The sequence below is a fragment of the Rhinoraja longicauda genome, chromosome 4, assembly GCF_053455715.1.
Source record: "Rhinoraja longicauda isolate Sanriku21f chromosome 4, sRhiLon1.1, whole genome shotgun sequence".
Classification (NCBI taxonomy): domain Eukaryota; kingdom Metazoa; phylum Chordata; class Chondrichthyes; order Rajiformes; family Arhynchobatidae; genus Rhinoraja; species Rhinoraja longicauda.
The window spans coordinates 23,331,797-23,357,089 of NC_135956.1; the positions used below are offsets into that span (position 1 = coordinate 23,331,797).

At 40.1% G+C, this 25,293-nt stretch overlaps 1 protein-coding gene and 1 long non-coding RNA gene across 3 annotated transcripts in view; one reads left to right on the plus strand and one right to left on the minus strand.

Moving 5' to 3' along the window:
- LOC144592642 (uncharacterized) overlaps window positions 1-14,175 on the plus strand; it is a 46,713-nt gene extending 32,538 nt beyond the window's left edge. The window contains exons 4-5 of one of the 2 annotated variants that reach the window (XR_013547159.1): window positions 10,672-10,747; window positions 12,804-14,175. This is a non-coding gene — a long non-coding RNA (uncharacterized LOC144592642). The remainder of the gene's footprint in view (window positions 1-10,671; window positions 10,748-12,803) is intronic. The other variant, XR_013547160.1, reaches the window with a different exon arrangement.
- prkdc (protein kinase, DNA-activated, catalytic subunit) overlaps window positions 1-25,293 on the minus strand; it is a 185,578-nt gene that overhangs the window by 7,539 nt on the left and 152,746 nt on the right. The window contains exons 69-82 of the mRNA XM_078397370.1: window positions 19,307-19,487; window positions 17,283-17,457; window positions 15,495-15,685; window positions 14,865-15,045; window positions 13,574-13,734; window positions 12,963-13,174; window positions 10,597-10,684; window positions 10,364-10,507; window positions 9,422-9,623; window positions 7,560-7,627; window positions 6,371-6,591; window positions 4,211-4,294; window positions 3,702-3,794; window positions 1,747-1,818 (exon numbers count right to left, since the gene is read on the minus strand). Of these exons, the coding sequence (XP_078253496.1) occupies window positions 1,747-1,818; window positions 3,702-3,794; window positions 4,211-4,294; window positions 6,371-6,591; window positions 7,560-7,627; window positions 9,422-9,623; window positions 10,364-10,507; window positions 10,597-10,684; window positions 12,963-13,174; window positions 13,574-13,734; window positions 14,865-15,045; window positions 15,495-15,685; window positions 17,283-17,457; window positions 19,307-19,487 (2,073 nt within the window). The remainder of the gene's footprint in view (window positions 1-1,746; window positions 1,819-3,701; window positions 3,795-4,210; window positions 4,295-6,370; window positions 6,592-7,559; window positions 7,628-9,421; window positions 9,624-10,363; window positions 10,508-10,596; window positions 10,685-12,962; window positions 13,175-13,573; window positions 13,735-14,864; window positions 15,046-15,494; window positions 15,686-17,282; window positions 17,458-19,306; window positions 19,488-25,293) is intronic.

Here is a 25,293-nt window from a genome sequence, read left to right on the forward strand (position 1 = left end):
CACCCACGTGGTGGTTTTATCGCTGACAACAAGGAGTATTTTCACTACAGAATAAATACTATGAAACATCCCAAGATATTTCCCATTATAGTAGACTGAATCAAAGGCTGGGGAAAGTGACTGAAAGTTAGCACATGCTTGCGTAGTGTGTGCCCCGGGTACATAGCAATCTTCAGCAATATAGAGTGCATGATATTTCATGTGGAACAGTGCCAGACACAAACAGCTGCATACGTAAACCCAATAGGCTTCTGCATATGTGAGACTGCAGTGCCCACTTAAGAATGAAATTACTTTGTGTACATCGTCAGACTATTAAACGTGCGTAGGTTTATTGTCACGTGTACTGACGTACAGTGAAAAGCTTTGTTTTGCATGCTATCTAATAGTTCAAATATACCGTACATAAATACAATCAAGTCAAATTCAAATACAATAGAGAAAAATAACTTTCTATAACAATCTGAAGAAGGGTCCTGACCTGAAATGTCACCTATCCATTTTCTCCAGAGCTGTTGTCTTACTCGCTGAATCATTCCAGCATTTTGTGTCTAATTTTCTGTAAATCCTAACTACTGTTACTTTAAGCATCTATGGCAGCAATTTTGCTCAGACCCCCAAGCATCAAATTAAATGATCAATGAGTAAATTTGTTATGATGATCCTGAAAAAAATTGCATCTCCGACATGGCAGATTTTCGTATAACTGTATCAAAACATCTGAATAGTTTAAGAGCTATTGTCCTAAACGGGATCTTTGCCTGAAAGATAATAGTGACACAAACCAAAGTGTACTATTATAGCTGTGACCATATGTGTAGGAAGAAACTGCAGATGCTGGTTTATGCCAAAGATATCTGTTGGGATTGCTGCAGATGTGCTGTTCTAGTGGTTTGCCCCCTTCAGATTGACAGCAACTCATGGTCAATGTACTAATAAGCCATCAATGTAGCCTATTGTATCGACTCAAAAATAGTAGGTTACAAATCAACCTCCTCGTGTTAAAAATTTAAGCGGATTAAAATGTGCAATTAACCCTCTCCTCTTTATAGGCAGAATACCAAATTTGTCCACACTGGCCAAAGTGCAAGGGGTCCAGTTTCTCTCAGCAAGAGGTTGAACTTGGGAAGGTCTGGCATCATCTTATGACTCCATCAATTAAAATCAACCTGCTCCATTTAGAGAAATAAAGATTAATGTCTTATTTCTCCAGGAGGTCCTTAGAACACGGAGGAAAGGATGGCTTTAATAGTCAACGGCAGAATTCAAAACGGCTGTGGAGGCCGTCAATGGATATTTCTTAAGGCGGTGATTGACAGATTCTTACTGGTGTGAGGGGTTATGGGGAGAAGGCAGAAGAATGGGGTTGAGAGGGTAAGATAGATCAGCCATGATTGAATGGCAGAGTAGACTTGATGGGCTGAATGGCCTAATTCTGCTCCTGTAACATATGAAGACCCCAGGAGTGGGTGTAGTGATAGAACAAAATTCTGATGGATGTTCACATGAAACAGCTTCTAATACTCAACCCTACCCCACCACAAGCCTCCCTTAGTGATGTTCATGTTCAGATAGACACAACCTGGCCAAGTATTGGCACAAGATAAAGATGACAACATATGGTACCTCTATTTAACAATCCTAGCCGTCGGCTTATTGTTCGGAATGACTATCACTAATTATTCCATAATTCAATAATTACAACATGAAGATGATATGCAATTCACATATAATCCCATCACGCACCTCAACAGATTTTGTGGTACAGCCCGCTCACACTCGTGGAAAGCTTTGATTGTTTCAGTCCGACTGGCTTTCCTGGAAGGGGAAAAGACACTTATTAGAGATTTCAGAAACTCCCAGGCTTGCCAGACAAGGTAATTATTTTATGCAATATATCTGCCCAGTCCCCGAGGTGGTAGGATTTATTCTACAAGTACAGACAATGAGACACAAATGATTTAATGCATACATGATTTATGCCGGCATAGACTTGGTGGGCTGAAGGGCCTGTTTCCATACTGTATCTTTCAATCAATCAACTCCAGAGAAACCATCATGAAAACTCCGGTCAGAGGGGTTTGTAGAGGGGAATTCAAAGTATAAATAAATTCAACATTATGAGAGGCACGAGGAACTGGAGTTGTGAAATCTCGAGCAAAACACTAAGTCCTAGAGGAACTCAGCGGATCAGGCAACGTCTATGCAGGGAATGAATAGGCGACATTTTGGGTCAGGACACTTCTTTAGACAGATTGTAGTAGGGTGAAGAAACCTGGAAAAGAGAAGTGGTGGGACAAAGTCTGGAGAGTGATAGGTGGATACAGTTGAAAGGGTATGGGTGGGTACAAAAAATTACCAGGTGGGTGCAGTAAGTGACAAAGGCTAGAGGTGAAAAGGAGACAAAAGGGTGTCAGATAGGGAGAGAAGTGGAGTAAAATCTAAAGCCCAGAGAGAGGGATACAATTGAAAGGGGAAAGGGGTAGGGAATAGAGGAAGAGTGAAAAGGGCAATGGGGTACTTGAGGATGGGAAATTAGTGTACAAAGGAGGAGAAAGAAGCAGGAGGACTGGGGCAGAACAGTGGGAGAAATGGATGAGCACCTGACTGGGGAGGTAAACATTTAAAAGAGAGGGGATAGGGGAGGTATTACTTAAATATTGAGAATTCAGTGTTCATACCATTGGGTTGTAAGCCACCCAAGCAGAATATGAAGTGCTGTTCCACCAATTTGCATGTGCCTCACTCTGGCAATGGAGGAGGCCAAGGTCAGAAAGGTTGGTATATGAAGGAACTGTTGATACTAGTTTAAACCAAAGGTAGACCCAAAATGCTGGAGTAACTCAGCGGGACAGGCAGCATCCCTGGAGAGAAGGAATGGGTGACGTTTCGGGTCAAGATCCTTCTTCAGACTGAAACTTCACCCATTCCTCCTCTCCAGAGATGCCATTTGTCCCACTGAGTTCTCCAGCATTTTGTGTCTATCTTCAGAAAGATTGGTATGGGAAAGGGAGTTAAAATAATGAATAACCAGGAGTTGCAGCAGGTCTGCAGACAGAGAACAGATGTCTGGTGAAACCTTTGCCTAGTCTGAGTTTGGTCTCACCGATGTAAAGAAGGTAAAAGATGCGGACATGTACACATGGACCAATCATAAAATCTGATTTCTTTATTTCTGAATACAATCTCTCTGTACTAACTGTATGGCATACAGATAAGATTAACTTTTAAGTTTAGTGGAATTCTATTTTATTGACTTTAATTTACAGTAATTTACATGCTCAGATTTACCGTCGACAGTTTAACACTATCACAATAATTAAGCTTTTAATACTGAATATTTGGATTCCATATTACATTAATATATTAAGTAAATGATGGATAAGCTCCAACATGAAGAACATTTTACCTCAACAGCATTATTAAGATCTTAGTACTATATTCCAAAGTTACTGCAGCACCTTTACATGCCAATATACATTACAAATCCGCAACTCTTGCTTAATGTTAAAGTTAATCTAATTAGCATTTGAAGGATGCCTTTTAAATGGATTTACATTAATATTCCACCTATTTTTTAATTTGCCAACATCAGAATTATTCTTTACTTATTATTGTTTAGTGGTACTGATCATGTTACAAAAGGTTAAAACTACATAAAATTCCAGTCAGAAGTTGGATCCCAAGTCAAATTTACTCACATGTTCATAAGTAGATACCTTTTCACAACATCATTTCCTGGCCCTGACACCTTCAATAGCCAGTCTTCAACCAGTTTTATGGGTTCTAGTTTCCTTGTCACAGTTTAAAATTGGAAATACAAATTAATAATGTAACATATAAAGACTGCTGAAATATTAGTAAAATGTGTTTCAACTTATGCAGTTCTTGCACAGTTTAGTTCACCTTCTTTCCCGTCTGATTAAAGACAGACAAATTCAGTTGGTCACTCAAATCCCAAATGCTCTGGTTTCCTTGACATTATTAATTCACACTTCTATCAGCCTCATGCACATTTAAAATCATAAATTTGCAAGAAGAAATCAGATGCCCTCCTACAGAGAATTATGACCCGAGGCCAGATTATGAATTCTAATGAAAATGTATGGAACCAAATACTCGATTAAATTTCAGTTTGGATGATTGTTATCCTACAGAATGCTCACATTGTATCTTCAATTGATGTTTTATTTGATTATTTCAACTTTACCTTTTTTGTTCATCCTCAGTCATGTTGCTCAATAGGAAGTCCTTGAACACATGAGTATTGTCCAGCCATTCTATCAAACCAAGTCTGAAGAGAAACACAACTCAATTGTCATTTATGGAGTGCTATAAAAATTAATTATTATACAGAATAGTTAATGTGATATCTTAGGATGCATAATGAGATAGGTTAATTAGTTATCCCATTATGAGATGTGTGTCCAAGTTATTGCAACCTGATAGAAATGTGTATTCTGAGAAGGGCACAATTCAGATGGAAATTCATGTTTTGAATTTAAATAAAGTCAATCAGTTATTCCTTGATTTATAAACATTCAATCGACAAATTTTCACTAGAGCCATTGACTTTTTAGGATAGGTGTTGTTGATTTTTGAAACTTCTCTCGCTATAATGGAAAGCGCACCAATCTCTATTCACAAAGTGTTTGTAATTCCTTCCTTCCCCCACATTTTGTCTTCATTGCAAAGCTCCATTTGTTCTTGTGATTCATTACAACTTATTCTATGGATCATTTAAGATGGCTCCCGTTATAGAATCATACAGCAAGGAAACAGGCCCTTCGGCCGAACTTGCCTATGCGGACCAACATGCCCCATCTGCATTGGTCCCCTTGTCTGTGTGTGGCCCATATCCCTCAAAACCAGAGGCCTCCAAACCTTTCAACATGAGGGCCACATTATATATTTGGCACATTTTTGCGGGCCGTAGGAAAAAATAAAGAAATGTCAGTTTTATAAATTTAATGAACTCAAAAAAGAACTTAAATAAAACAAATGGAAACAATTCAAATCATCTGGAGTACATGGCAGCTTCTGGCATACACGAGTAACTCTTACACGAGTAACCCGCCAAAATGGTAATTTTTTTGTGCTGTAAAAAATGGGTAAGAAGCTGGAGGATCCGGTGGAGGAAGAGGAACCGGGAGAAGGTCTGCAAAGCCCATGGACGCAAGAGGCAGCCGGCGGGAGAAGGGGAAATGCGGCCGGGAAGGGACGCAGGAGAGCAAGGTCGAGAAACAGAGGGCCGCCGACTGGGGGGACAAGAAGAGGAGGAAGGACGGGGTTGAGCGAGCTGGGAGAGGAGCAGCGGGAAGAACCTGAGCCGAGGGGCCTGGAGGGTCTGCAGGGGCAGAAGCAGCGAGCGCTGGAGGTTGGTGACCCGCGAAAGGGAGTGCTCGACGGCCTTGGAGGAGGAGGTGGAAGTGGAGTAGGAGCGCAGCTCTACACGGCGGCCCTAGCCTCGAGGTGTTGAGTGCCGGCCAAGTGGAAACGGAGCTCGGCTGATGGAGATGGAGAGCGGGGAGAAAGGGCTGGAGGGCCGGCAGAAGCGGCGAGGGGCTGAAGAGCCGCAGGAAGCGAGACGCGGAGCAGGAGCACTGAGCCTGGAGAAGTGCAGGACCTGGGAGAGGTGTCGGAGAGGACACTCGGAGCGCCGGGAGGGAGCCGGAGACGCGCTGATGGGAGAAGACGGGGGAAGCCGAGCTGCAGCATAGAATGTGTTAAAATCTCATTGTGGGCCGGATAAAATCTCTGGGTGGGCCAGACGTGGCCCTCGGGCCATAGTTTGGAGACCCCTGCTCTAAACCTATTCTACCCATGTACCTGTCTAAATGTTTTTTTAACGCGTGATAATACCTGACACAACTACCTCCTCTGGAAGCGAGTTCCATATACCTACCACCCTTTGTGTAAAAAATCATCGCCCCCTCACCTTAATCCTATGTCCTCTGGTTCTTGATTCCCCTACTCTGGGTAAAAGATTTTGTGCATCTACCCTAGTCCTCTATAAGATCACATCTTATCCTCGTGCTCCAAGGAGTAAAATCCTAGCCTACTCACTCTCCCCCTTTAGCTCAGGCCCTCGTGTCTTGACAACATCCTCGTAAACCACCTCTGCACCCTTTTCAGCTTAACAACATCAACAAGTGGGAGTTCCTACAATTCTGAGGATTAGGCCTCTAAGAAATCACAGCACGCTATAAGATAATGTTAATCTGGAGCAATTCATAGAAGTGAAAATAGTAAGGGTTTGGAGGGCATCAGCCCTTCATTGAATCTTGTAGCACCGATGGTCAAAAAGGTAGTGTCAAAACATCATCTCTGGAAAAGCATTACATTATGAACAGCAATTATGTTATTGTACCTGGACGTCATTGGAATGACTTGGTATGTCTTCAGCTGCAGGTTTCTTTGACTGCAAGCAGCATCTCGAGAAAGGATAATGTTCATGATGTCAAATAGTTGCTCGATTCGCTGATCTTGTCGTAAATCTTCTCCACCCTTCACAAGGAACGGATGGTCTTTTTCATCATTTCCACGAATTATTAGACGCTTTGGCTTCCTTATAGAAGTCATAACTTTTATCTGAGTAAAGTCATAGTCAAACATTAAGATATACAACCTTATTACAGTGGATGTAACTTAATGGGAGAAATGTCAAACTTACTACTTGTAGGAGTAAATGCTTTACAATTAGAATGCTCCTTCAAATAATTTTTAAATCATTAGCTGCAGAACAAAATTATTAACTATACGAGCCCTTTCAACAATATTGATTTTTTTTCCTTATTATTATTTGTGAGTGGAAGTAATCAACAAACCATATTAGTCTAAATGTAAGATTATACAATTTCATGCCTTAAAATGTTAACATAATTACTGAACACTTGTTAATATTGTTGCAATAGAACAACTGAAAATACAAATCAAAATTAATTAACCATCAACATCGTGGTATATCAGAATGTATCAGATTGATAATGCATTATATTTTCAATAGTCTTAGATAAAATTACTTCACTGGAAGTTAAAATGCACTAAATGATGTATCTATGCACAATAAACCAACCAGAGCACAAAGTACAGATTCCCTTTGAAAACTGCAATTACATTTCTAACAAATTATCTGAAATTCCAACCTAAAGAGGAAATTAAAGAGCAAACAAGCAAATGTGTCCAGTTTCTTATGATAAATTTAAGGACTAAAATATTAGACCATAAAACTTAGAAAAATTTGGGATACATACATACTGCCAAAGTGCTAATTTGTGCACACATTCTTCTTGTCGTACGTGGGTAATGAGCGCTTTAAACTGGGTCATGGGTTTTCAACAGTAACCAGTTCTGACATAGCTTTAACCCAGCTCCCAGGCTGCTGAGTATTTTCAGCAACTTCTGTTTTTCTTTACGACTTTTATACAATTTTCCATCTTTACTGCTCTAGGATCACATTTTACGTATTTCCACAAAATACATTACAAATTCTTAAAAATATAGATGACTACTTTTATCAACATTTTCTTCTGAATAATTATGTTTAAAACAGTTCATACCCTTTCATCAAATCCTGCGATTTGCGCATGGTATTCTGGCAGTGGTTTCGATTTACCATCATATTGTCCTAAAGAGAAAACATATTTCTTATGGATGGCTGGTCTATTTGAGTATCATGGCCTAGTTAGGAAAAAGGCTTTTGCGGTATTTCCTTACTCTTTTTTTTTTTTTTGCCAGCAGTGTTCTGTTCTATAGCAGACCAAAATTTGCAAGTGATCTACTTCCAGTCCATAGCCAAGTCATTTCTTACAACAATTATTGCAAATCTAATAGTAAATGCATCTTTTTCCTTCCCCTAATACGTCATTGGGCCTGAGCAAAATCTCACCGGGTTGATGTACATGCCCCAATCTGTGTCATTGGTGCTGAAGTGGAGATGGCTGAGAGCTTTATGTTTTTAGTTGTGAATATCACCAACAACTTGTCCTGATTAAACAACATTGATGCTATGGCCATGAAAGCACACCAATGCCTCTTTTCCTCTGAAGCCTAACAAAATTTGCCTTCATGTCTCCAATGATGCTACAGATGCACTGCAGAACGTATCCTATGCAGATGCAACTGGCAGCTTGCCAAGATCGCAATAAATTGCAGAGATGTGAACATATCCCAGACCATCACATAAAACAGCACCATCTCCACCCCCCATTGATTTCATTTGCACTTCACGCGAACGGGAAAGCAACCAGCATAATCAAGGTCCACTAAAATCTCAGTCATTCTCTCTTCATCCGTTCTCCCATTGGGCAGGAGATACAAAAACCTGAAAGCATATACCTCCAGATTCAAGAAGAGCTTCTCTCCTGCTATTACCATGTTCTTGAACAGACCTCTCATATGCTAGAGATGAATTAAAAAAATCTTCCAATCTATCCCGCCTTTCCATCTGCACTTTTTCTGTAGCTTGAACACTATATTGTGTACACTGTTCCTTTTCTCTTTTGCACTATCTGATGTACTCATACATGGTATGATTTGTTGGAATAGTAAGGAAAACAAATTTTTTCACTATATCGGTATACAAAATAATAATAAACCATCCAATCATGAAAGATGCTGAATTTGACGTTCAGCTCTCTGTATGGATAGTGCACAACCTAAAGTGTGTCATGAGCCTTAAATGTCCCAACATTGTTCTAAATTTCTTATCTTCAATTCTCTGCTTCCAAAGTACAGACATTATTTTGCTGGTAATGGTGTAAAATAATATTAGTAGAATCATAATGAAAAGACCTCTCTTGAACTAGTGGCTAATGCTTCCTTTAATATGACAAATGAATTGTCGATTATGGAGACAGGAGACTGTAGATGCTGGAATCTGAAGCAAAAAACAAGCTGCTGGAGGAACTCAGCAGGTCAAGCAGCATCTGTGGAGGGAAAGGGATTGTCAATCTTTCGCATCAGAACTATTGGTGGATCACTGTTTATATTAGACTTTAGAGATACAGCATGGAAACAGGCTATTCAGCCCACCAAGTATGAGTCGACCAGTAATCATATGCTGGTTCTATCCTACACACGAGGGTCAATTTACAGAAATCAATTAACCTACAAATCTGGAGTGTGGGAGGAAAGGGGAACATCTGGAGAAAACCCATGTGGTCACAGGGAGAACGTACAAATTCCGTACTGCACCCGTAGTCAGGATCGAGCCCAACTCTGGGGCTGTAAGGCAGCAACTCTAACACTGCGTCACTGTGCTGTCTTCAAGGAGAACTAGAGCTATTAAAAGTCACACACTTGTAAAGCAGAACGAATGTGCAATTAAAATAACATTAACACCCTCTAGCTTTCATTCATGAAGGCCTTCTGCCAAAATTAAACCAGTGAGCAGTGTGTAGGTTCAGAAAATACAACTTGCCAGGGATCTCCAATTCATTCTTTAGATATTCAAGCTTGAATTCACTCATCCACGGTGAATACTCCTTCAGGTTCCCAGGTGCCTGCAGTTCTTTCACACTTTGTAAGATTTTGTTTGTTATTCCTTGAAATGTACTTGAATTCATCACCAACAGCTTTGAGCCATCTTTTCCAAAATACTGATCAAAAGCTTTGCTGAAAATCTGAAGTTCAGAAAAGACAATAAGATATTGTTGATCAGTGCACGCAACTGTTAAATGATAAACAGATAATACTATTTTAAAGAAAGTGAAAAAAAGAGACAAGAACACATTAATTTTCTACAAGTATAAATCCCAAAGGATCTGAAATCATTCAAATATAAATGAAAACAACTTATGCATAAGCTGAGTCAAGCAATTCACAGGGGGATGTGATTTAGGTTTCCAGCCCATGTTGGACACCAGAGACTATTCTTAATTTATGGGATAGAACTAAGGATGCTCTAATAAGCATCATCCTTCCTTTGTGGGGAGAGGGGAAGATGAGGCTGATTGTGTTTTCTTTATTTATTCATAGTCTGGGTTATCTATTAGGAATCCCTACTCGGCTCTTGAGAACAGCTGGTGCCAACAGAACTGCAAGACAGAAGGCCTTTATACATGAACTTGAGATAAAAGTGAAAATTGACAAAAGGGTGCAATTATGAAATATAATGATAAAAATCTATATAAATGATAAATATATAATGACAATTATTGTTAAGAGACAAAAAAATCTCACCACTCATGACTGACCAAGGGCAATGGAATTCTGTGTTCTGCTTGAAACCTCCACAACACAAGCTTGCTGCTCCCCATATCATCCACACATTAAAATGGGTAATGTTTTTGGTTAAAAAAATAATTTTAATGGCTTCCAAAAGGGATATTAGGTTAGAAACTCATGATTAACTTTCACCAACCTGAGCATAACGTTTTCTAAATGCTCCAATACCTGGAGTTTGCAAAGATGCCAAATTTGAATACATCTCATTATACTTGTTTTTCAAGAGATCCTTATTTTTCACTTTACTGCTCAGTAGATTAATGAGGTTGCTGGTCCAGTCCTATTGAAGAACAAAGAATTATTCAGCTGTTTACTTATTCGTACAAGCGTGAATTATTTTTTAAGAAGTGTATGAATTCCGAATATTACCTTGAATAACAAGTCTGGATTACTCAACTGTTCCAAGGAATGGATGAACTTTTCAATTACTCCACCTTTATCCAGTTTAGCCTTCAACCTGGGAGAGAAACATATGCTTCATGACTGTGGACAAGATTCTATCGATGAACAGAGAGGACAGGTAACAATTCACTTTTTCATTCAATTGCTTTTGTGAACAAAAGAGTTCCAGTTAGGGAAGGGAAGCTCAAGACAATAGTAGGTTAATTGGTGAATAGAGAGAGGGCAAGAGAACTGTATAGCTAGGGGAAAATCTCTAGGGAAGAACACAACCAGAGAGCATTAGAGACACCTAACTTTAAGCTGTCCTCATCTGTCTTAGGGGATAAGCTTTGTATGGATCTGGATCACTTATACGGCATGGATGAACTTTCATTTTGCACTTTTGTGCACTGTATCCCTGTATGGCCTAATCGTAGTGAATACATTTACATTGGAAATTAATTTACACAGTGAATACATTTACAATGGGAGTAAAACATAGGAATTGTGGAGAGAACAGTAATAAATCAGGAAGCATTTTTGAAATCTTTCGAAGTGCTAAAGAGAGCTAACATGGTCAATAAATTAAATGTTAAGTCCTATTGAATTAATTGACTGGAATATCAAAGAATTTACAAATTCTCTGGATCTGCACGCCATAGAATTGTGGGCACCTTTGCTTAGGAAGGATGTCATGGCTTTGACCAGACAAGGTCAGTCAGTATTATATTGGGAATGATGAACTCCAGTCAAAATGCATATTATTTGAAGCTGCTTTCCTCAGTAAAGGTAAAGTTAAGGAGAATCCCAATAGAAAAGGTATGAGGGTTTTTCAGGAATTAAGGAATCTCCTGACATAGATGTCGATAACCCAAGGCCATAGTTTGAAAATAATTCAAAAAATTGGAGGGAAGATGAAGATAACACTTGTTTATATGAAGAAGTTTAAGATCTGGAAGGTAACACCTAATAATTAGTGGAACCAGACTTCAGACTTTTCAAACAAAAAAAGGGCATATATTTGCAGGCAACCAAGTTCGAGGAACGTTGAAGTTAATTGGTCAGTTCTCTCAGACAGAGAGCACCAGTATACAAGTATCTTCTTATTGTGCTGTAGGATTCTACGACTGTATCGCAAGCAATTTTATTATTCAAAGAGTGATAAACGTTTCAGAAAGCTGATGAAGTCAGCAAATTTTTGAATTCAAAATGAATGGAAAGCATGAATACAAAGTAAAGACATCCAAAGAACATTGATACTGTAAATGAGAATGAGAGGAATTCCTGTAACTGGAATATTAACTGCAAAAATGGATAATGGTTGAATGGAAGCCAATCATCTCAGGTGCAGAATTGCCTTGCAGTAATACCCAAAGCTGAACCATCTCCAGCTGCTACATCAACGGCTTTTCCTATGTAAGGTTAGAAGGCAAACGTAGACTGATGATTGCATGACGCAAGACCAGTGTAACATCCAGACTTGAACTGATAGTGCCAGGCAACATGACTGTCATGTGTGTGTCAAATGCACATTAGGCATTGAACACCTCCCTTGGCAATTATTGGGCATGCCATCATTAAATATCGCTCCAACATTCTGGGGGACATTACTGACCAACAACTCTTCCACACCAGCTACGTAAACACTTTGGCAACAAAAACAGGCTGGATATTTTGTTGTGATTTTTTTTTCATTCATGTAATGTGGGCAAAGCTGGCAAAGCTTTAGTTGTTGCCAATTGTATCAGAAAGAATCCTACTCTGGAGAAAGATTTGATAAGCTGAGAGGCAGATTTGAAATCTTTTAAGTTACTAAGAAAAATTTGTAATGCCACTAATAAAGCTTATTAACTATCAAGCCTTTTTAGGATTACAGAAGGTGTAAACAAAGAATTCATAAAATGTATAGCTTTGCACTATGTACAACTGTGGGCATAGAATAAGGATGTCATGGCTTTGACCAGACAAGGTCAACCAACAATTAAGAATTCTAATTGTAATGCACTGCATTTGAAACTATTTTCCTTAAGTAAACAAAAGTCAAGTTGAATCCTAATAGAAGCAAAAGCATTGAAGCTGAGTTTGCAATAAGATCCTCCTATCTATCAATTTCTGTCTATCTTCTCCCTCCATTTATAATTAGTATGTTTCCCTTCACCATCTTAGAGTAAATTTGTTATGTTTGCACATTACAGGTGATACAGACCCTATGTTGAAGAACCACAAAACTACAGTACATTAAAGATGGACCAAAGCATTATCCCAAATAAGGAATGAGTTAATATTTAACCAGCTGAAAAGATGATTCAATAATTTTAAAAAACACGAGACTGGATGACAGCAGTTCTTTTTACCTCTCAACAAACTCTCTGTTCCTATTGCCATTTGCAGATGGTTCAAATGTGAAGTTCTCACTGCTGATCATGAATGGGTAGACAACAGCCTGTGGATAGGAATCTGCAATCTTCTCAATGATGTGCTGCACCACATTAGCTTCCCTTTTGTCTAGTACAGCCATCATCTGACTAATCCAGCCAATGAACTGCCAACATGGAATGGTAGACACCTAGTGAATGTTAAAGAAGATTTATTAGATTGTTTTTAAAAATTAAGCAAAGACCTAATTTAATAGTTTAATCTGAAATCAAAGGAATTGCCTCCAACTACTGTCATTCCATAGAACCAACAAAACATCAAGAAAGGACAGTGGAACCTTTCTCAAAATGTGGCTTTGAAAATGGTTCAAAAATAATTAAAATCTTTATTAATTCTCCAAGAAACGTATATCCTCCAGAGATACTGCTACATCTGCTGAGTTAATCGAGCATTTTGTGTTTCACTCACTCACCAAAATTTCATCATCTGCAGTTCCTTGTGTTTTCACAATTATTCAGAGTTTTGCTCTAGGAAAATGTGATTAGAACAGAAAGTATTCAATCAGTAGCCAACCAACCTAAGAACATACCTCTCTCGCCATAATGTCCTGTGTCTCAGTTGGATATAACTCCACAATCTGTAACAATCTCGGGAATCTCAGTCTTGCTTCCTGTGAGTCATATCTCATTGCTTTTAACATATTCTCCACCACACACGCTGGGAATGTTTGCAGCTCAGGGAAATTCATAACTGTAAAACAAATTTATTTATTGAAATCCATGAAAGAATGGATGCACCAACATTGTGCTCATAATCAGAATAACTGTGAATGCGTGAAAGCCAGAATAAACTTCAATAAATGCACTGTAGAAAGCATCTTATTGGTATACATCACAGCTTGCTTTGGGAACATCTCCATCCAAGACTGCAAGAAATTGCAGAGAGTTGTGGACACAGCCCAGACCATCATGCAAACCAACCTTCCTTCGATTGACCTCCCATCTACCTCATTGGAGACCATTGATCTATCTTTAATCGGACTTCAATGTTTTATCTTTTGCACTAAATGTTGTATCCTTTATCCGTGTGCACTGTGGACAGCTTGATGTATAGTCTTTTCTTTGACTGGATAGCATGCAAACAAAAGCTTTTCACTGTACCGAGGTACATGTGACAATAATAAACTAAACTGATTGCCTTGTCATGTATGTTCTGACTAATTTAGTAACCAGTGTTTCAAAACACAGTATCCTCTGAAAAGTGCAAGTGGTTTCTGGGTCTGAAAACTGAGTGATGTCAGGGGCACTGATCCTTAATGCACGCATGAGGACCAACAGGTCATACACCTGCTGATAAATGATTAGCAGAAAACCCAACAGATGTATGAAGATGAGAAGGATGATGATATAAAAGCAGCAGAAAAAAAAAAGATCAATCAAAATGAAATAAATTGAATAATTTATTTATCAAGGTTAGTTGGCTGCAAAAAGACATGGTGGTCTACACAACGAATGGTATTTACATTGCCTCTTTAATGCTTTGAAATATGAGTGTTAACAAACAAAATTTAGCACTGAGCTATGCAGGAAATATAATGCATGTTAGGAGCATCTTATGGGAGGCAAGTGGTGTAGAATCCTGGAGCAGTTTAGGAGGGTTGTTCCAGAGCTAAGTGTTAGCACCAGTTCGGTTGTCATGGTGGCAAGACTGAATGTCAGGACACTCAACTGGCTATAAACTGAGGTGTGGAAATACCTGAGAAATACCAGTCACCATGGTACCAAAAGAGATTATGTTCTACTAGCTGCATACTGTCAACACACAGAAGTTGCAACGGCAGAGAGGAACGGAGGTTATGGGAAGCTTTCGTGCAGGCTTACTGTTGTCACTTTCCTCTTCCTCACGCAGGCGCTTGTCACAGAAAGTTGCCAAATTCATGTAGGCTTCAATCACTCCCGCTGTCTCAACATGTTCTTCAGGAAGAGACTGCACCTCCTCTTCAGTCTTTTTAGCAGAACTTTGGAGAAATTTATAAGCCTTTCTGTATAATCCAATTGTAACCTGGAACAAAACAACAAGAAGCAATTCCAGATGAGCGTCAGTCACCAGAGGCATTCACACATCCTCCCGTCCCTCCCATTGGGCAAAAGGTACAGAAGCTTGAAAGTGTGCACCACCAGAATCAGGAACAGCTTCTATATTCCTATATTCCCCACTGTTATCATCCTTCTGAAAGCTATTTCCATAAACTAGGGTACTGTCCAATTCACCTTTACTCCATTGCGGACATTGTTTATCCATGGAGTTGGTGCGATACAATGCTGAGAACTATATTCTGCACGCTACATCTTCCCCTTTGCTCTACCTATTTCATTTGAGTTTGACAATTGTATTGATGTATATTATCTAATCTGATTGGGTAGCATGCAAAATAAAGCTGTTCCTAAGTACATGTGACATTAATAAATCTAAACCCAAACGTCCTTGTAGAGTGACAGATGTATTCCTACCTGTTCTACATTAGTTTCAGTGGCTTCAGAAAGTTTTATTACTTCATTCGCTTGATCCTTCTCAAGGTGCTGAAGACTCGATGGGTCTTTAGCCAGAGCACTGGCCATAATGTGATAGGTTGTACCAAGCAAGGTGTTCTGTTCTCTGAGAGCATCCCGGTGTGTATTTAGATATTCCACCTTAGTTTCAACTAGAAGAAAATACATTTGTTTGCATTCTCACATCCTAAACAATCACACCCAGTAAAGCTGCGATTCTTGCACTGTGTACGGTTCCCGGTACAAGTGTAATACTTGCATTTTGTACAGTTCCCAGCAAAGACGTGATATTTGCACTTTGTACGGTTCGACATAAAGCTGGGATACGTGCACTATACGGTTTCATGTAAAGCTGGGGTAGGTGCAATGTGTACGGTTGCATGTAAAGCTGGGATACGTGCACTGTGTACGGTTTCATGTAAAGCTGGGATATGTGGACTGTGTACGGCTTCTAGTAAAAACGTTACACTTGCACTGTGTATGGTTCCCAGTAAAGGCACAATACTCACACTCTGTACAAGTCTTGGAAAAGGTGTGACATCTGCACTATGTATAGCCCAGGTCCTCATGTGCATACACTGAATCACGCTTATGAATCATAAGAAATTATGGCAAAGGAGGCCAGTCAGCTCATGATCATACCAGCCAAAATTAACATATTAGGTTGTCAATCTCAATTCTTAGTGCTTGCTCTGGGATACCTTCACTGGGAGCTCAAGATATGCATCTATTGGGCTTCCAATGGCTGGGCAAGGATGAATGTTAAAACAACTTGGAGTTGAAATGTCGGGTAAAAGAGTTTCCCGCTACTTAACTAATTTTGTATACAATTTGCCACATTCCCAAGATGCCTGGTGGTTAAATCCATGCAGATGACATCCAAATGCACTGCTTTCATCCACTCCCCTTTGTTGACTGTCAAAAAAATGTGCTTAGATAATCAGAGATGATTTTCCCTTTAGAAATCCACACCCACTTAGGTTAATCAATAAATGTCCAAATGGATTATGCCTTCCCTTGGAATTGACTCCAATAAATCCCACCACACTCCTCCAAATTCGCTAGTCTTTAATGACTCAATTATTTTCTTCTTAAACAATCCATCTTTCTAATCTGTTTCGCTTGTGAACAAGGAGTTTGGTGTTTTAATTTTATAGCAGTCCATGTACCATTAGAGAGTTAGGTATTGATGTTAGAGCTAATGGAATCAAGGATATGGGGGAAAAGCAGGAACCAGGTACTGATTCTGGATGATCAGCCATGATCATGTTGAATGGCGGCGCTGGCTCGAAGGGCCGAATGGCCTACTCCTGCACCTATATTCTATCCTTTAAAATGAAGACACAAGGAACTGCAGATACTGACTGGTTTACAAAAAAAGACACAATGTTCTGGAGTAATTTAGCAGGTCAGCTAGCATCTCCGGAGAACGTGGATTGGTGACATTTTGAGTCAGGACCATTATTCAGACTGAAGAAAGACCCCGATCCAAAACATCACCTATCCATGTTCCTCTGCCTGACACACTGAGTTACTCCAGCACTTTATGTCCTTTAATGGCTTATTGCTCTGCTTCTGAATAATCCTGAGCCAGGCCAGTTGCAGATTGTTTCAAAATTCTCACTGACAATACCCGGTAATAAAATAAATTTGTGCAGGTCACCTAAATGCACACAGTGGGAAAATGATCAGAGAGCCTGTATTCTGGTCTCAAAGACAGGCGTTTGATAGGAGTTTGTTGGTCATTACCCAGCAAAGGGATATTCTTCATCACTGTTTTAATCTGCTCAGGTCTCCCCAGAGTCCAACTCTGCCTGTGGCTGAATCGGCTGTAACTGTGTATCCACTTCACTCTCCAGTCATCCCTGGCCTTGGACTCACTGAAAAGTTCTTTGAGCAGTTTTGTCGACACTGAAAAATTGTTCTGAAATAAGGAAACAAGTTAAACTTATTTTTAAAAGATGTTGCGTCATTCTGAGAACGTAATAGTTTAATGTAGGTAAAGAACCAATTAAAGGCATAAGAATTAGTTAATTAAGGTGAAGACGCAGACTTAGCATTCAGACAATCTAACAATTGGTTACAATTCTAATTATTGAACACAAATCATTTCAACCAAGGGTCTCGACCCGAAATGTCACCCATTCCCGCTCTCCTAGATGCTGCCTAACCTGCTGAGTTACTCCAGCATTTTGTGATACCTTCAACCATAATATTGTTAATTGTAATTTAACTTCCAATCTTTTATATCATACCATAATTTATGGCCAGTTTATTTCCTCCCCTTGTGTGAACAGAAGTTTTCTACACTGTTCCTATCGGTACCCTCTCAGCCACTGCCCACTGTACAGATAACTTCTATGCTGAGAACCAGGTGTTTTATTGACCAAAAGAGACATTACTTGGCATCAACCCTGGCTGCAGGAGCAATGACTGCCAATTAGAAACTGGAATCCAGGTACAAACCCCTCCCATGTTCATTTCATTTCTGTGTCATCTAAATGCTGTGATTGAACAATTGCGACATTAGTGGCACCTCTCTACAACAAGATGTAGCTCAACACAAATTTTTTCTTCTATTACAAATTCTTATATTTATTGAGTTTGATCAAGATACTGGAACAGATACTGGTCGGGGGACTGGTGCATCTTCAAGGACTATGCAGCCAACCTAAATGAACATGCTACTGCTCTCACAAACTTAACTGGTAAGTGTATGGAGGATTGGGTGCCAAAGACGACAAAACAAGTGTTCCCCAACCAGGAACTACGTATGGATGGACCGTGTGGCCCATTTCTGGGTGAAGTTCAAGTCTGCAGGGTTCAACATAGACATATTCACAGACTATACCCAAATCATTCCTTGTCTTTCCTCTCCTGTCGGGCCAGAGATACAAAATCATGAAAGCACGTACCCGCCAGTTTCAGAAATAGCTTCTTCTTCACTGTTATCAGACTACTTAATGTAGGACTTCTCATAAGCTAAGGGTTTAGTTCCAATCTCCGAACTGATCTCAATGTGGCCCTTGCACTTGATTATTTGCACTCTCTCTGTAATTAACACTGCAATACTATATTCTTCATTCTGGTTATTTTTCTCATTGCACTATCCTGTTATATTTGTGTATGGCTTGACTTACTCATTTATGGTATGATTTGACAGGATAGCCTTCAAAGTTTTTCACTGTATCTCAATATACATGACATCAATAAATCAATATATATCAATATTACAGGATTTTGGTTAGGCCGTATTTTGAGTATTGTATGAAGTTCCGGTCACCCCATTATAGGAAGGATGTGGAAAATGTGCAGACGAGGCTTACCAATATGTTGTTTGGATTCTGTGTTATTAGTTACACTTGGATTGTTTTTTATGGAACACCGGAGATTGCAGGGAGACCTGATAGAAATATATATGATCATGAGAGGCATAGATAGGGTAGACGGTCAGTATCTTTTCCCCAGGATTGAAAAATCAAATGCACGAGGGCATAGTTCAGTTAGTTTAGTTTAAAGCGAGAGGGATAAAGTTTAAAGGAGATGTATAGGGGAAGTTTTTTTTTTACACACAGAGGGTGGTGAGTTCCTAGAACACACTGCTGGTGGTTGAAACAGAGAAATTAGTGGCATTAAAAAGACTTTTAGATAGGCGTATGGATATGTAGAAAATGGAGGGGTATGGGTTATGTGCAGATAGTCTTGGCATTGTGGGTTAAAGGGCATGTTCTCGTGCAGTATTGTTCTATGTTCAATGCCAATTTTCTGCATACCTGTTTGCTTGCACTTTCTAACATTTTTAACTTCATGTTAAATTTACAGTCTCTAATGATCATGTTGACATCTTCTTCTCCGTCCACTTCAATCTTAACGTCAGCTTCTTCATCTACCTCCATACTGTCATCGGCTTGAACAAGTGACAACTGCTCCTTAATCTTGTCGAGGAAGAAACAGCTGCAACATGGAACAAAAAAAAATCAGACAAACATTTTTATTGTAATAACATTATTTATGACACAACCTGGGTCCTGAAAACCAAAGCTGAAAGCAGGCCAGCGGTTGTTTGGTGTTACACATGGACGGATACTGAGAAAGCGACCACTATAAAAGGACACAAAGTGCTGGAGTAACTCAGTGAGTCGAGCAGCATTTCTGGAGAACATGGATAGATGTGTTTCAGACTGGGTTTCTTTCTGAAAGAAGGGTCCCGACCTGAAAAGTCACCTATCCATGTTCTCCAGCACTTTGTGTCCTATCCCGTAATCCAGCATCTGCAGTTCCAGAGGCAACAACTATGATTAGCAGAGACACAAGGAATGGCAGATGCTGGAAGAATTCAGCGGGTCAGGCAGCATCTGTGGAGGGAATGGACAGGAGACGTTTCCAGTCAGGACTCTTCTTGAGTAATTCATTTGCAATTACCTAATTTTCTAAATCTATCAGACCTTTGTTAGGCTGCCCATAGCCATGTAATTTAGGGCCTCGATGCAACAGTTGACCTCATTGCAAACTGATAAAACCAACATCTGTGTAGGAAAATAACTGCAGATGCTGGTACATATCGAAGGTATTTATTTACAAAATGCTGGAGTAACTCAGCAGGTAAGGCAGCACCTCAGGAGAGAAGGAATGGGTGACGTTCCGGGTCGAGACCTGTCTTCAGACTGATGCCAGGGGGGCGGTCCCGCCCCCCCTGACATCAGTCTGAAGAAGGGTCTCGACCCGAAACGTCACCGAAACCAACATCTGTGGTCCTTATGACTTGACGGACAAAATGGCATGGCTGGTCAATCTACTTTCCCATAGTTCCAGTGATCCGCATTAGATCATGACCTCTAATGCAGTCTGCGTGAAGTTGGGAACTCCCCCTGCTACCACCTGGGTTTCCTCCATGATTCACTCTCCTAGCTCTACCAACACCAACGCTTTATCTCATGGCATTTGCCCATGCAGCCATACCAGATGCAATGCCTTACACCGTACCACCATCCAGGAACCTCCAACACCGAATCCAGATGAAGAAATTTGAAGAAATAATTCACTTGCATTTCTTCCTTTATTGTACAATGCATTGGATGCACACAGTGTAGTCTCTTGTAGATTGAAGAAACCAAATGCTGGTTAGATTATCACTTTGAAGATTGTGTGCATTTAGTCAACAAGGCTGACCCTAAGTTTGTCGCGTTAGTCCTCCATTCCACTTGACTCTTCTGATTTTAACTTTTTATACAAATTCCAACTTAAACTTAAGGAACGACATTTCAACTTCCATCTGGTAATATTGCAGTCCTTGAAAATTAACAGATTTGAACAACTTCAGAAAACTAGCTTTTCTAGTTTATAACAGACTAGCCGATTCTGATGCAAGTTAACCACGTCTAACAACATTTTAGTTTTTCTCTCTCCATGGAATGGCCTGATCTACTGAGCTTCGAGCATTCTCTCCAACATCAGATTTCCAGCAACAGCTATGATCTGTATTTCACAGTTCCAGTAATGTTTCTTTACTCTCTTATGTTCACCTTCTACACATTCCTTTCTAAACAGATTGGCATGCTTTAGCATTGTGAGATCACCGTCTCACAATCAACTCCAATCTGTGTCATCCATTTCGTTTTGGTTCTATTCGATTGCGGATATTTTGCTTTCTCCCTCTGAATTTTATAGCATGTCCGTTCTCTGCCATTTCCTACTCATGAAAAATCATAGAAACATAGAAAATAGGTGCAGGAGGAGGCCAATCGGCCCTTCGAGCCAGCACCGCCATTCATTGTGATCATGGCTGATCGTCCCCAGTCAATAACCCGTGCCTGCCTTCTCTCCATATCCCTTGATTCCACTAGCCCCTAGAGCTCTATCTAACTCCTTCTTAAATCCATCCAGTGATTTGGCTTCCACTGCCCTCTGTGAGCAGAGAATTCCACTAATTCACAACTCTCTGGGTGAAAAAGTTTCTTCTCACCTCAGTTTTAAATGGCCTCCCCTTTATTCTAAGACAGTGGTCCCTGGTTCTGGACTCGCCCAACATTTTGAATATTTTTCCTGCATTTAGCAGTCCTTTTATAATTTTATGTTTCTATAAGATCCCCTCTCATCCTTCTAAACTCCAGTGAATACAAGCCTAGTCTTTTCAATCTTTCCTCATATGACAGTCCCGCCAACCCAGGGATCAATTTCGTGAACCTTCGCTGCACTGCCTCAATTACAAGGATGTCCTTCCTCAAATTAGGAGACCGAAACTGTACACAACACTCCAGATGTGGTCTTACCAGGGCCCTATACAACTGCAGAAGAACCTCTTTACTCCTATACTGAAATCCTCTTGTTATGAAGGCCAACATTCTATTAGCTTTCTTCACTGCCTGCTGTACCCGCACGCCAACTTTCAGTGACTGGTGTACAAGGACACCCACGTCTCGCTGCACCTCCCCCTTACCTAACACCTAACACCATTGAGATAATAATCTGCCTCCTTGTTTTTGCTGCCTAAGCGGATAACCTCACATTAATCTATATTATACTTCATCTGCCACGCATCTGCCCACTCACTCAACCTGTCCAGGTCACCCTGCAACCTCCTAACATCCTCTTCAGTTTACACTGCCACCCAGCTTTGTGTCATCTGCAAACTTGCTAGTGTTGCTTCTAATTCCCTCTTCCAAATCATTAATATATATGGTAACCAGTTGCGGCCCCAACACCGAGCCTTGCGGCGCTCCACTCGCCACTGCCTGCCATTCTGAAAAGGACCCGTTTACTCCTACTCTTTGCTTCCTGTCTGCCAACCAATTTTCTATCCATGTCAACACCCTACCCCCAATACCATGTGCTCTAATTTTAGTCACCAATCTCCCATGCGGGACCTTATCAAAGGCTTTCTGAAAGTCTAGATACACTACATCCACTGGCTCCCCTTCATCCATTTTACTTGTCAAATCCTCAAAAAATTCCAGAAGATTGGTCAAGCATGATTTCCCTTTCATAAATCCATGCTGACTTGGACCAATCCTTTTACTGCTATCCAAATGCACCATTATTACCTCTTTAATAATTGACTCCAGCATCTTTCCCACCACCGAAGTCAGGCTAATTGGTCTGTAATTCCCCGTTTTCTCTCTCGTTCCTTTCTTGAAAAGTGGGATAACATTAGTTATCCTCTAATCCACAGGAACTGATCCTGAATCTATTGAACATTGGAAAATGATCACCAATGCGTCCACTATTTCTAGAGCCACCTCCCTGAGGACTCTGGGATGCAGACCATCAGGCCCAGGGGATTTATCATCCTTCAGTCCCATTAATCTACACAATACTATTTCTCGCATAATGAAAATTTCTTTCAGTTCGTCTACCGCCCTAGATCCTCTGTCCTCCAGTACATCTGGGAGATTGTTTGTGACTTCCTTAGTGAAGACAGATCCGAAGTACCTGTTCAACTCTTCTGCCATTTCCTTGTTACCCATAATAATTTCACCCGTGTCCGCCTTCAAGGAACTCACATTTGACTTTGCTACTCTTTTTCTCTTAACATATCTAAAGAAGCTTTTACTGTCCTTCTTTATATTCTTGGCCAACTTCCCCTCGGACTTCATCTTTTCAGCCCATATTGCCCATTTTGTTACGTTCTTTTGTCCAATTAAAGTTTCCCAATCCTCTGGCTTCCGGCTACTCTTTGCTGTGTTATACATCTTTTCTTTTAGTTTTATTCCATCCCTAACTTCCCTTGTCAGCCACGGTTGCCTCCTACTCCCCTTAAAATCTTTCTTCCTTTTTGGAATGAAATGATCCTGCATCTTCCGGATTAAGCCCAGAAATTCCTGCCATTGCTGTTCCACCGTCATTCCTGCCAGGATCCCTTTCCAGTCTACCTTGGCCAGCTCCTCTCTCATGCCTCCATAGTCCCCTTTGTTCAACTGCAACACTGACACTTCTGATTTAACTTTCTCCTTCTCAAATTGCAGATGAAAACTAATCATATTATGATCATTACCTCCAAGCGATTCCTTTACCTCGAGTTCTCTTATCAAATCTGGTTCATTGGACAACACTAAATCCCGAATTGCCTTTTCTCCGGTAGGCTCCATTACAAGCTGCTCTAAGAATCCATCTCGGAGGCACTCTACAAACTCTCTTTCTTAGGGTCCAGAACCAACCTGATTTTCCCAGTCTACCTGCATATTGAAATCCCCCATCACCACAGTGGCATTACCTTTCTTACATGCCACTTTTAACTCCTGCTGCATCTTACACCCAACATCCGGGCGATTATTTGGGGGTCTGTAGATAACACCAATTAGTGTCTTCTTGCCTTTACAATTCCTCAACTAAATCCACAGTGACTACCTCGTCAGTCCCTATGTCTTCCCTCGCAAGGGCCTGAATTTCATCCCTCACCAGCAGAACTACCCCACCGCCTCTGCTCACCTGCCTGTCCAGAAGGGTCTCGACCCGAAACGTCACCCATTCCTTCTCTCCCGAGATGCTGCCTGACCTGCTGAGTTACTCCAGTATTTTGTGAATAAATCGATTTGTACCAGCATCTGCAGTTATTTTCTTATATTATGTCCTTTCTATAGGATGTATAACCCTGAATATTAAGTTCCAGGCCCGATCCTCCTGCAGCCACGTCTCTGTAATCCCCACAATGTCATATCTACCAACCTCTAACAGAGCCTCAAGCTCATCTACTTTACTTCTTGTACTTCGCGCATTCATATACAATACTGCGTGAAATTTTAAATAAAACACTAAACGATGAAACACTTAGCTACAGACAGATCTATAAATAGAAATAAAGTTATTGTTTCCTATCAGAAGTCCTTTATCAGAACTTTGACTTGAAACATTAACTGTTTCTTGTTTCATAGATGCTGCCAGAACTTTTCAGTGTTTCCAACATTTGCTGTTTGTATTTTAAATTCTAAGTCTATTTGTGGTTTACCTGAGAGAACAAGAGTGATATTTACTGAATGGATTTCATTAAAGTGGCTGTACAAAATTGTATTAAACAAATTAAATATCGGTAAGGAGAAGGTCCATATGATAGAATGTGTGCCCTAGATCTCATGGCGAGCTCCTGGGAATAGAGATGATGGCCCGAATAAGAGATCACAACAGTAGTGGCAGATGATGTTACAGGGGTCAAAATTTTATTCCATTCAAGGAGGCTGACATTGTTGAGAGGACCATGCCACCATTTTGCTCCATGCAGATTCACGGGGAAGAAAGGAGCTATATTGTACTCTGTCTTATGTGGCATTGTTTAGAAGATATGAGCAATGCCACATAATAGAAATGACTTTACGAAAAGCCGACAGTAGAAACAGAGAGGACATAAATGAGTTCTGACAAGAAGTGACCACATATGGAAAAAGTGAGACAAAAGATAACCCTGTAACGTTCTGTTGAAATCTGTTTATCTGATGAAAGATAGCTGCCCTATAGTACTATTAATATATTTCAGGTTCAGCAAAAACACCATTTTCAGCATTGTAACAGGCAACTGGCTCAACAAGTGAATGCTAATCCATCTGCACAAGTCTCCTCTGCACCTACTGGCATATCTTTCCATTGCTTTCTCTTTCGTTACTTAACTCACCTTTTCTTAATTGTTTCTATGCCAACCGACTCAACCATTTCAGTGGTTGTCAGTCAGTAGTCAGGTTAATAGCACAGTAAAATTGATCTTTAATTTGTGGATGATGTGCTCATTGTCCATTTTCAATATGAAAGCGACATAGTTCCTCAACTCCTCAAACAT